At 38.7% G+C, this 12,632-nt stretch overlaps 1 protein-coding gene across 15 annotated transcripts in view; it reads left to right on the top strand.

Moving 5' to 3' along the window:
• Positions 1-12,632, top strand: part of LMO7 (LIM domain 7) — a 198,273-nt gene that overhangs the window by 127,638 nt on the left and 58,003 nt on the right. For all 15 annotated transcript variants that reach the window (XM_090258776.1, XM_090258764.1, XM_090258767.1 and 12 more), the window contains one exon: positions 12,260-12,290. In XM_090258776.1, the coding sequence (XP_090114902.1) occupies positions 12,260-12,290 (31 nt within the window). The remainder of the gene's footprint in view (positions 1-12,259; positions 12,291-12,632) is intronic.

Here is a 12,632-nt window from a genome sequence, read left to right as displayed (position 1 = left end):
GCCTATCACAATGTTCAATGAATTATCAATATTGTAAACAGAAATAAAGAATTAGAAATGGAATTTTAACTAAAGATCTATGATAGTAAATTTAAATTATTCAAATACAATAAATTTTACATAAAGGTATATTTTAAAGAATGTCCTTAACCATTCTGGAGTGGATGAAAAGTGAGATTTAAGATGTATAAATTTTAGATAATGGCTTAACTAAGTTGTAATTGGAGGAGCATCTAAGTTGGTCAGACTCTATACGGGAGGTATTGCAGTACAGCTGGAATGCAGAAAATAAAGCTGACACATCATTTCTTACCACTTTAAGTCTGAGAGACAAGCGGGGCTTGCATGCATTTCTTCCACAGTAATGACAATGCTGAGCTCCTAGCTATACTAAGTTGTAATTCTTGCAGCATTTAGTATATATTTACTGAATGTCAATTATGATTCAGGCACTGGGCTATGTCTTACCCTTGGATCTGAGAGTATGTTTTTCATTAACTTCTCAGGTGTGTAGTAATTGCTTGGCTGTTTCTTTGCCTTCCTGAGCTTGCTTTTTCTAGATTGTAGTCATTAAATAATCTTTTCAGCTCGAGTCTGCTTTATTTGATTAAGGAGAGTTAGTTAAATTCTTAGACCCTCTAAAACATGGTTCTCAACCATGGGCCATTCTGTGCCCATCCCTCCCTGTCCCTGCCCCCCAGGACTATTTGGCAATGTCTGGGATACTTTGAGTATCATGACTTGCTCAGGTAGGGAGTGATACTGATAGCTCGTGGATATGGAGAGTAATGCCGCTTTACATCCTGCAAGGTATGCAATAATCCCCACAACAAAGAAGTAGAAGGTCCAATATGTCAATATCGCCAAGAAACCCTGCTCTAAATTCATACTGCTTATGAACCTTTGGGTTACATAAAACTGTGAAAGTTTAGTTATTTTCTCTTGGAATTACTCCAGTAAACACTAGACAAAGAAAGGCTTATCTAGAACAGGCAAAATTTAACACTAAAATGATCTATGATGAACTTGGGCTGAGGATATTTTTGAAGGGGGAGAGATAGTTATTTTCCTATAGTGAAAATTAAAATTTTGAAAGAAGTCTCACTTATAGGCACTGGAGAATAATTTGCTCCTAAGCAAAAAGGAGAGTTCTGAATGTGTGGTGTAAATACTTTGATATGCAGCACTTTGACAGTGTGGGGTTTGTAGTATACGCACACATAACGCATTTTATATAAACTACATTGAGAAATTGGTGTAATGATAACTGACAAATAACAATGTCTATCATCTTATGCTTTACAGAGAACCTTCATGTGTGTCAGCAAGGATATAAGTGTTTACATGCCAGGCAGTTCAAAAATATATAAATAAGGTGTAAAACAACAGAAATTTATTTCCTCCCAGATCTGGAAGGCAGAAGACTGACATTAGTTCCATTTGAAATCAGTATAATCCAGGTTACACTCTTTGCAGAGTCTCTGGGAGACAAGTATATTTTGTTTAATATTCATAGACTTAAAGTGTAGATCACTGTTTTTATAAGACAAGAAAATATACCATTAGGAAACTAACGCCAAAATCTTCCTATTTAATTTTGTTTGTGTTTAATTTATAATCTTATTTGTTGATAATTGACGGGTACCGGTCTTACGGAAACCACACTCAAAGGCTTAGCAGTGGTCAAGTACAGGAAATTTATACTTTGTAGTTCTCTCTCTATGCAAATTATTGTGACTTATTTCATTTATTTAGATGTCTTTTAAAAACGGCTTTGTCAATTTTCCACCTGAGGAACCTCCTAATGGGTTTTATGTGCAAGATGGTGGAACACATCTAAAATTTACCTGAGAAGATGGTGGTAGGGAGCTTGTGCACCACTGTCTTTAGGAGACAAATTTAAGCAGGAAATTATTTTTGCGATACACAGGCTTTAACCAAGCCTTTGAAAGAATATTTGGAGATTTATTTCAGAATATTATAGAGACAATTCTTTTTCAGCATTAAGAAGTAAATTATTTTTAAAAATATTAGATTTGAAAGTGTGATTGTACTAATGCTAAATCAGGGTCTTAGCCTATAGATCTTAGTCTGTGGAAAGTCTGGATCACAATCAAATTTTTTTTTAATTGTGTTTTTTTTCCATTACCATTTAGTCCCCTTACACCCCGCTCCTCCCTACAAGCACCACACTGTTGTCCATGTTCATGGGTCCTTTTTCCTTTTCCTTCAATCCATCTACCCCCTAACCTTCCCCTCTTAGCTGTCATCTGCTCTCCATCTATGAGTCTGTCTGTTTCTCTTGTTAGTTCAGTTTGTTCATTAGATTCCATGTGTGAATGAAATCATATAGTAGTTGTCTTTCTCTGACTGGCTTCTTTCACTTAGTGTAATGTTCTCCTGGTCCATCCATACTGTCGCAAAGGATAAAATTTTCTTGTTTTTTATGGCCAGATATTATTCCATTGTGTAAATGTCCCATAGTTGTTTTATCCACTCATCTACAAGTCTTAATAGTTTTGTGACCTTGGGAAGGTTTCTTAAGCTTTTAGAGTTTCAGTTTCCTAATCTGTATATCATTAGATCATTGTGTGAATTAAAGGAGCTAAGGTAGAATAGTCAATATAATGATTACTATAAAGTGCTTAATGAAGGCAGTTGTTTTTAATAAACATTATATAATTAAGCAAAAAAGTGAACTTAAACTGAACAGAACTGGAAAATGCCTTATTAATACCTTTAACCCTTAAGAATTTAGTAAGAGTTTGACAAAAAATATGAAAAAGTTAATTTTTCAAAGTCTTAAGTAAAATAGATCTCTCGTTGGACTTCTCAGAACTTTAACTTGCTATTATGTATATATTTCCTTTAAGCAGTGGGCTTTTTAAAAGATTTTATTTATTTTTTGTTTTTATAGAGAGAGGAAGAGAAGGAGAAAGAGAGGGAGAAAAACATCATTGTGTGGTTGCCTCTCTCACACCCCTAGCTGTGGACCTGACCCACAACCCAGGCATGTGCCCTGACTGGGAATTGAACTGGTGATCCTTTGGTTCGCAGGCTGGTACTCAATCCACTGAGCCACACCAGCCAGGGCTAAGCAGCGATTTTAAAAACAAATTTACTTTAGTCTTTCTATTCAAGATAACATTTTTAAAACATTGTTTCAGTTAATTAATAATTCAGTCATTAACTCAGAATTTCAATTGAAGATACTTAATGTTAAAGAAGTGCTAAAGTTTCCATTTAGTTTGTACATGAAAGAAAGAGAAATTGAGTTTGAAAGATTAAGATCTTTGTAAGATTAAGACATTCATGGACCTAGAATGAATTTTTCAAACACATTCAGAAAAATACCATTTTTATAGGAATATTTTTCTAGCACAATAATATGGGTCTTTTGTTCATGTTCAGTATTTTCTACAATTTTATGGATTTTGTGTTTTGACCCAAACATAAATAAATATTTTTGGGGGGTGTCAAATTCTGGCCAAACTTTTGTGGAAAATTCTTGAATCTCTGTTCTATATTGCTATCCTTACACTTGAGGTAAACTATTTTCAGCATTGTGACGGAGCCCCACTGCAAATACCTGCATCTGTCTGCAATCTACATTATTTTTTCTGAAACTCTTTTAAGGTAAATGTTTGTCCACAATTTTCAAAATATGTATTTGTTAACAGTGACTCATAGATTTATTCTTGTCCAAGACAAGAAATATTCCTACTTAAATAAAAAGAAAGTTTAGATTGACTACAAAAAAAAAAAGAAAAGAAAAAGAAAAAAAGAAGAAAGTACCTCACTTGGCCTGTTATTATTATTTCAAAATCATTATGCTAAGGACTAAAAGATGTATTACGTATAGTGAAATTTCATAATGAGTTTGCTGAGCATGGGCTCCAAAGTTTGGAAGGACATGTAAGGTGTCTAGTTCGATGTCCTCCTAAATAGTGTCTCTAGGAATATCAGGGGTTTGGCAAGATTTTTCTTTTTGATGTTCATTTATTATTTTTCCTCCTTTGAGGAGAAGTAATTAGTAATTGTGTATACATATAAAATATTATAAGGCTCAGGAAAATAATGCAAGAGCAACTCCTTGGCCCTCATCTTCTCCTCTCACAGCATTTTCGACCCTGAGGGCTCCCTCCACCTTACTCTCCTCCTCCCCGGCACCACTCACATCCCACTGGACAGTTCTTCTCTGCTTTGCTGGCTTCTCTTCTGCTTCCTAACCTCTGTGTGTTGGGCTCAATCCTTAGACCTCTTCTCTATCTACACTTATTTGTTAGGTAATGCCATTTTAGCTTTATGACTTAACCTTTCATCTCTATGCTGACAAATTTCTAGATCAGCGATTTTCGACTGGTGTGCCACAAGATTTTTTCAAACATGAAATACCTGACTGTTTAGTCAGGGGCACTGATCTCTTTTCCCTTAGATTGTCAAATAAAAAAGTGACAACACCCAACACAACAATAGCCATACGGTGTGAATGAATCAAAATTATACCTTTTTTTTTTTGTCAGATTGGCAAAAAATATATTTTTGGTATGCCACAGAATTTTAGTAATTAGTTTATGTGTGCCATGAGATGAAAAAGGTTGAAAATTGCTGCCCTAGGTTATATGTCCCGCCTAGATCTTTAGCTTCAACATCTTGTGTGTCTAATTATCAACTACTTCACCATTCTACTTTGTCTGTTAAGTGTCTCAAACTTCAAATGTCTGAAACCTAAACCCACTATTTCCACTGCTGCTGCTACCCAGCATTGTAATCTGCAGAAGTCAAATTATGGGGGAGTCTTTAATTGGCCTCTTCCCACACATTTGATATAAGTGAATGTCAACTCCATTTAGTACACAGAGCGCACATAATGGATACTACATTCTGTATTCAGGAATTGTCCTTTCTTGGTTGCAATCTAACAGAGGATGTGCGTGTGTAGTCTCAATTGTGAGATGAGTTTTATGTAATAGAAAACATATTCATAAAGTAGAAAAGAATTACAAAAAGAGTCTGGTTGAGAGAGTTAGAAATAAAACCCTCCTTTCAGCTCCTACAACAGCACCCTTGAGTTCAGTACTTAAGCGGAACTGTGTGCCAGCATCTTGGAATGCATGTGTTTTTTTCCTTTCTCTTTAAGTGAAACTTAGCTATTTTTAGTAGTGTGTGGGAGGGGTGTGAAATTTAATGACAAATTATTTTTAACACGAGGATACTTACTCATTTGTCATGTTTGGAAAAGTATTCCGTTGCTAGGGCAAAAACTGTTGAGTTTCCAAGAGTTTTTTTCACATAGGTAGATACAGAAATCATCATGTTTATCTGTTTGTGGTCACTAATTATCTCCAGATGTGGTGTTATTTTCTCATGTGTTATTTTTACTGTTTCCACGATCAGGTAGAGCTGCATCTTGTAACAATGGTAGATTAAAATCTGTGAGTCACATGTGTCTGACATGACTGGAAGGTTGCTAGTTAGAATAGAGTTTCATTTTTAGGGATGGAGGTGGGAGGAAAGGAAGAATTTCCACTTTAAAAATGCATCTTGCTTTCTGAGACAAGGAAAGAATAGGTGCAGTTTTCTAAGGGCTCATCTTTAGCTTTTTATATTCACACATTTCATCTTTCTTTTATTTGATAGTCATTAGAGGAAGGTGGTAGTATTTGCTCTATTTTAAATAATGCAATAGATGAGCTTCATTATTAGAAAAAATAGAACTTATGTTAATAGGGAAAGGAACCCTTACCTATTATATTTCTAACATCCTTCTTTGATTCCTGTATTTGGAATAAAAACAGGCCCTTTTCTAAGATAGTAAGTAGTGTTAGAAATTTTCACACACTGTTTCTTAAAATTTCACTTAGTATCCTTCGGGTTGCTCAGAATTCCTTCCTTCCACCCATCTGGAATCAGACTGTCCTGTTTCATACATAAAAATGATGCCGCTGCTGCCATGAGGAGGGCACCTGCCTTGAATGGTCTCAGCGGCCTCCCACTGCCACACAGACGCCTCCGCTCTTACCCCTACACATCGGACAGACGGAAAGCAGATGCTGTCCACACTTTTTCTACACGGGACTACTTATGAAATCATGACTCAGAACCTCATTTCTTGACTTTTTTTTTTTTTTTTTAAGTTGTGAACAGGTGGCCAGACTTCATAGCAACAACTGGAGGGTAGAGATTACTTGGTGGCTTGGAGAGGGACCAAGTAACTCTTGAGCCCGGTTTCTCTAACATTCAGTTCAGCTGGTGTCACCCAGGGCAGGGCAGGGCAGGGCAGGGCAGGGCTAGAACTAACTCTAGAAGGGTTGAATCCCTAGGAGGAATCCACCCCTTACTCTGGGTAGTAGCCTCAGGAAGTAGATGCCTGGGAACATAATCACCTAGTGAGTCCCTTTTTTTTTTTTTTTCTGTCCTGCGGAGTAAAGGTGGAAACTTATTCTGAGTCATGAAGAAGGGACTCTATAGGGACTGTCAGATTAGGGATAGGCAGAAGGCTGGCTGTGTGTGACAGGGAAGAGACTGGGTGGGGTAGGGCGCTATACTTGGATCCCTCATAGAATCCCTGATACCTTGTTAGGCAGAGAAGCTCAGGGTGGTGGCAGGTGGAGCCAGACTTCTCCTGGTACCTGGGGCAAAAGTATTCCTACTCTGTCAGAAATTCCAGCACGAGTTTTTCATCCCGTGTTTCCTCAGATGATGGTTTGATAAGATAAGTGTGGTTGCTCTTTACAGAAGTTAGCTTGGACAAATTGGGAGCTTGGATTTAGGGAGGGAAGATATACTTCTGGAGCACAGAGATTTCAGTTCTTAGTGGATTAGTATATTGGGGCAAAGCACTAGGTGATTTGATCTGGAAGAGTTGCAAATGAGGAAGTTGGTACTTTGAGGGGAAAAAAGGTGTGTCAAGTATGGTAGGCGAACATAAAAAGAGAAGTGGAATTCTGTTTCAGACTCCATGAAGCTTTATCTTATTTGGGGAAATTATCCTCGATCTCTTCTCTGGCTTTGTGAGAGGCTTTAGGTAACTTACGCATGAACATTGGAATGCTTGGCTGCCCTTAGCCAGACTTGTGGTTGACTCCCAGGATACAACCATCAGTCAGGCACGATTCCAGCGCTCTGCAGCCCACCAGGAGAGACTCCAGGGAAATCTGTGATGGGTGCAGGCTCTTTGATAAACAGAAGTTATCTGGAAATGTAGTTGATGAAGCCCTAGAACACAGCTGGCTGTACCAAACTATAATGAAACTATAATCTCATCCTCTAACACTTTGTCCCCAAACTGCTCTCAGATATGAGGGAGACAGATTTTGGCCATGTAGGCACATCAAAAAAAAAAATGTTTTTGCCCTCAGTTTTTGAGCTTTTGGAAAATTAAAGGGCCTTGGCCAAGAAACAGTCCATGGTAGACAGGGGACAAGTGAAGAGCGCTGGCTTGGTGCCAACATGGATGGTTGGTCAGTGACAATGATATACCAGTTTGCCTTGCCCTTTGTTCTCACTTATTCTAGAAATAATTTCTTATTCAAAGTTGTCCATGGCAAGAGGGCAAGGAAAGCATTATATGAAAGTGTCTTGAATTGTGCTTCACAGAAATGTGTCACCTGGTGGGAGATACTTTGTGTTGGGAAACCCACCTGTCCCTGGCTACTTGCCTTGCTCCATTCTGTTTGGTTGAGATGGAGAATTGGAGGATCATCCTGAAATGCCTCCTTTACTTGATCCACCTGGGTTAACCACTTTTTAAACCCAGTGAGAGTGGTATGCTGTTCCCAGGTGAGCCTATGGAGACATGGAATTAAATAACATGGCCAAGTTCTCACAGCTCATCAAAGTGGATCCAGAATTCACACCCAGGAAGTCTGACCCCAGAGTCTGTCCTCTTGGCCAAGCTGTCTTCTTGGGGAAGGACCTGGCATGGGATCTCCTGCAGGGAACCAGAGCACCTACATGGATTCTGTTTCCCTGCTTCTTCAGTTAGCGGTGGTACTGCCTCACTGATCATTTGTGTCAGTACTCTAAACTAGCTGCGAATAAAGGAAGGACCCGACCTAGAGCTTCGGGGTTCTCCAAGCACACATAGCAGCTGTCAGGATGAGATGGTTACAGGTGAATGTGTTTACTCGTGGGCTCACTTGAGAGAGTTGCTGGCTCTTTTCTTCCAGACCTCTGACAACATTCTGAGGTCTGTGACGGGCATATATCTTCTAGCCGTTTGCCAGATAGTGAAGAAATTACCAGAGCTATTCCATGAACAAAGTGGGAGATTGCATCTATGTAATACTTGCTATTTCTTGAATATCAAACACAATATTGAAAAATTAGTGTATGTAAAGTACAGCACAGGGAATCGTCGGCAGCCGTCCGTCTCGAGAGACGATGGTGTAGCTTAAGAGTCTATCTGCACCGCCGAGAATGGCTGTGCAGTCCGACTCGGGAGTGACACGGTATCTGTCTCCTCCCGTGTTGAATCGACATCTTACGATGAAGCTACAGAGCCTGGGCAGGGTGATATGGAGGGTCTGCTGTTGCCCATGCAGCAGACCCCCCCTCTCTTCGCAGCTGAAGGGTCCAAGGGAAAGACGGAGTCAATACAGCTTGGCTTCAGGTGCGCCGCAGGAGTTGCCGGTGTTGATTACAACGTCAAACCGCCTTAGGGACTCCGGCTCCGGATTTTCTGTCGGGGTTTACTCCCTTAGCCTTTCCCCTGAAGAGGTATGCCGCAAGGCAGCAGAGGTTTTTGAAATCAGAGTTTTCCTTCTCTGATGTGCCCTGACTGGAAGATCGAACCAGCGACACTTAGCTCGCAGGCCGACGCTCAATCCACTGAGCCAAACCAGTCTTAAGCTAGCACAGGGAATATAGTGAATAATATTGTAATAACTATGCATGGTGCCAGGTGGGTACTGGAAATATTGGGGGAATTGTTTTGTAAATTATCTGGTTGTCTAACCACTATGTTGTTTGCCTGAAACTAATATAAAATAATACTGAATGTCAACCATAATTAAAAAAATAAAAAATAAAAGTTAGAGTATGATACATGGAGAAGGTTAGATTCAACATAGTCATTTTTTCAAACTGTTAATGTTTCGTCTATACACCTTTTCATGTTAAGTTTGGCTTTCAAGGCAGGCTTGGGTTCCTAGGCTTCTGTCTTTCAGAACGCTGCTGGGAAGTGTTTTTCCTGTAGAAACCAGACTTAATCTTGTACTCAGTGTTTTGAAGTTGGTCTTTGTTTTTGAATCTGTGCTCTTTTTTGGGTTATTGATGTATGATTGTAAAGAATTCCCTTTTATTGTGATTTTAAAGATAGTAGCTTAAAAAAGAAGCCCAATTATGAATATCAACACAGTTTGAGTCAAAATTTGATGTGTTTTAATAAGCAATCCAATTTAACTGTTCTTTAACATCTTATGAATACTTATTAGGAATCTCCTGAGCTTTTATTATCAGCCTTCCTTTTGCTAAATTACATTTCTGTAAGTTAAATAAATGTATTTAATCAATATTTGATAGCATCTGTGTACCATGCACTGTGGTAGACATTTTTAATAAAATATTTGTATGTGATGGCCAGGTGGTAGACCCTGTCTTGAAGACATTTGGGATATGGCAGTATACAAAAACCACAAAAATTCTTTTGGATTCTGGTGGAGGAGAGACAGATGATAAATGAGTGCATGCAGTAGATGGTTATAAATACAAAAATAAAGCAGTGATGAGAGATGGGAATGTCAGGCAGGCTGGCTGCAAGCTTAAATACTGGGGTCCAGCATTTGCTAGGAAGCCTTTGTGGGTAGCTTGGTGAATAGGATGGGCCCTGTTCTCACATGACTTAGTGACCCTAACTGCTTTCTGATGAGCACTTCCCATGAGGGTTGGGACTCTGCTAAGTACCTGGGTACATTTCCCCCTTAATCCATTGGCATAGGGGATCTTATCGCCAGCTTCTCCAGGAGGAAATTGAAGTTTTGAGAATCAAATAAATTGCCAAGACAAACATAGCTCGTGGGACCCAGATCTGACCCAAAGCCCATGCTCTTTAACATGGTGATTTTGCTAATCAACTCTGGAAATATTTGTTATGGAGGAATTAGCCAACTTTGGAGATTAGGCTGCCTTAAAATTGGTTCTGATGGGTTGGGCAGTAACTTGGCTGGCTCAAGGAGAGGCTTGTGTTACCATGAGCTTCCCCTGCACCCTTGGGCCTTTTTTCTATTTAAAAGGCCTTGGGGCTGTGCCTGGCCACAGCAGGCAAAGACGCTGTCTGGTTACTGACTGCCATGCAGTGGATGTGTTTGTTGTGTATCAGAGAGTAGCCTCCAATGACTCCAGCAAATCACTGGCTACTTGAAGTCCTGCCACTGCATTTCAGTGATAGGACACTCATTTGGCTGGCCTGTGTATCATTATGTTCAAGAGCATGTTATAAATGTTCATATTTAGAAGGGAATGGAAAGTGAGTCAAAGGTTATAGTACCAAGTTCACTAATTATTGCACCCGTTTGTGACAGAATAGGCCGTACCTTGTATTTGTAGGGATGGGAGGTGCAATGTTGTCCTTGGGTTCATTTCAGTTTAAGTTTGTTTTATGGAAAGAAATGGTTATAGCTATCTCATGGATTCTTCGAAAGCTAAATTCAATGTGTGTGCTCATTCTTCCCCCTTTCCTTCTGTCTTTCTATGTCTTATGTGTGTTTTACATATGTCTTATATGTGTGTACGGGGCGGGGGGGGGCGACCCAAAAGAACCTGGGATATATTTATTAAAAAATGTGTATTTATTCTTACATGTTTAAACTTCAATAACCTTCAAAGTCCTCTCCATTTGATGCAATACAGCTATTGAGATGATTTTCCACTGCTCAAAACAGCTTTTTCCCCCATTTTTTAATTGTTGTTCTATTATAGTTGTCCCATCTTTCCCCCATTGCTCTCCCCTGTCCCGCCCACCTACCCCCTCTCCCACAGTCAACCCTCACCCTGTTGTCCATGTCCATGGGCCATTTACTCAAAACAGGTTTTGAACTCATCAATTTTGAATCCTTTTAATGCTTCTGACATTTTTGTCTCACCTTTTCCACACTGGCAAAATGTTTTCCTTTGAGGCCTTTTTTTATCCGGGTGGCAGGGGGAGTCACTTGGGGCAAGATTGGGTGAGTAGGGGTGGTGTGGCATTGTAGTCATGCCCTTTTTGGTCAAAAACTGATGAACACTCAGTGCAGTGTGAGAAGGTGCACTCATAAATCGCCCAGCATGAAATGGGCAAATGCATCGAAAGAGTCTACAAAAGAATTCACTGAAGCCAAATGCAGCCTCTCACAACAATGGCAGGTGGCACACTGATACAGATGGGTTCCTAAAACACTCACCTAGCAGGGGAAGCCTGGACTACAAGGGGCCTGACCCCAAAAAGATAATTCCATTTTTTGGATCCCCCCTCATATATTTTATCTTAACAAATATACTACTTATAGACTCTTAGGCTGAAAAGCCATCTTAGGAGTCATCTAGCTCAGGCTTCTGCAGTCTCTCTGAATTTGCGATGATCTTGCTTTGGTGTCCCTAATGACCGAAAGCACATTATTTTAGAGCAACCTAAGTCACTTTTATTAATTAACTCATGTTACTGCTGCTTCAACATTGTGGTGACATCAGCCTATTTTTAACTTCTCCCATAAATATCATGTCCTTTTATTGGTAAAGAGAAAATAAAAAACCATGATTGTTGTAATAGAGCAAAGTATCTTCAGGGGAAGATTCACGGCTATCGTATAAAGTTTACTTCTCAGCATATGCAGTCTTAGTCTCTGATCAGTTTTCTCTGGGGAACTTGGGTGAAAAAACCCATGTGGACAGTGGAAAAGAGAACTAAGTGCAAAACTGCTCTTTTCCTCTCCTTTTCCCCGATTTTTTCCTGCAATGAGCACATTTTTCTTCTTTTGGTAGGGTTTAGACATTGTTTAAAATAAATACAAAAAAATGCAAATTATGCATTTTAGAAACCAGATTGTAATGAATAAAATAATGTGGAAAATGCAACCTTTTTATAGAAACTGACCATTATATGTTATGAAATCAATGAATATAGAAAAAATATTTCTGATGGCTAATGTACAGTCTGAAATTTCTGAATTTCCCAGGTGGGGTAATATTCATAGAACTTTATAATAAAAATAAGCTGTTAGCTAATAATTAATAATTTAAAGTTCTTAGTTATTAATAGATATTTCCTCTTTTTTCTTTGCAGGCAAGAAGAGACTGATAGGAGAGTGAAAAATGTAAGATACACTTAATGGAATATTATAAATGTCTCTTTTACTTGTTCTGTAATAAGACAGTGGGATCTAAACATACCTGATATACTCTGTATATTAAAATTAGAAAGTGGTTCCTTACATGTTAGTAATGTGATAAAGGCAAATGAACACATGCTAGGATTTTTAGGAGAGTAAGTCAGAAACTACCAAACCATACTTTAAAAACAACAACAATAATGTTTAAGAACTCTGGGTAATTATTCACTATTTACTTATATAATACCTATAATATTCTGCACGTATTAGAAGAATTTCTAATACTGTGACAGCTTATCAAAAACATAAGAGTGCAATATCCTTCTG

This window comes from Furipterus horrens, unplaced genomic scaffold (genome assembly GCF_987537825.1).
Source record: "Furipterus horrens unplaced genomic scaffold, mFurHor1.1.pri manual_scaffold_12, whole genome shotgun sequence".
Lineage (NCBI taxonomy): Eukaryota > Metazoa > Chordata > Mammalia > Chiroptera > Furipteridae > Furipterus > Furipterus horrens.
Note: the sequence above shows the minus strand (reverse complement) of the source record. Positions and strands in the feature narration are given on the sequence as shown.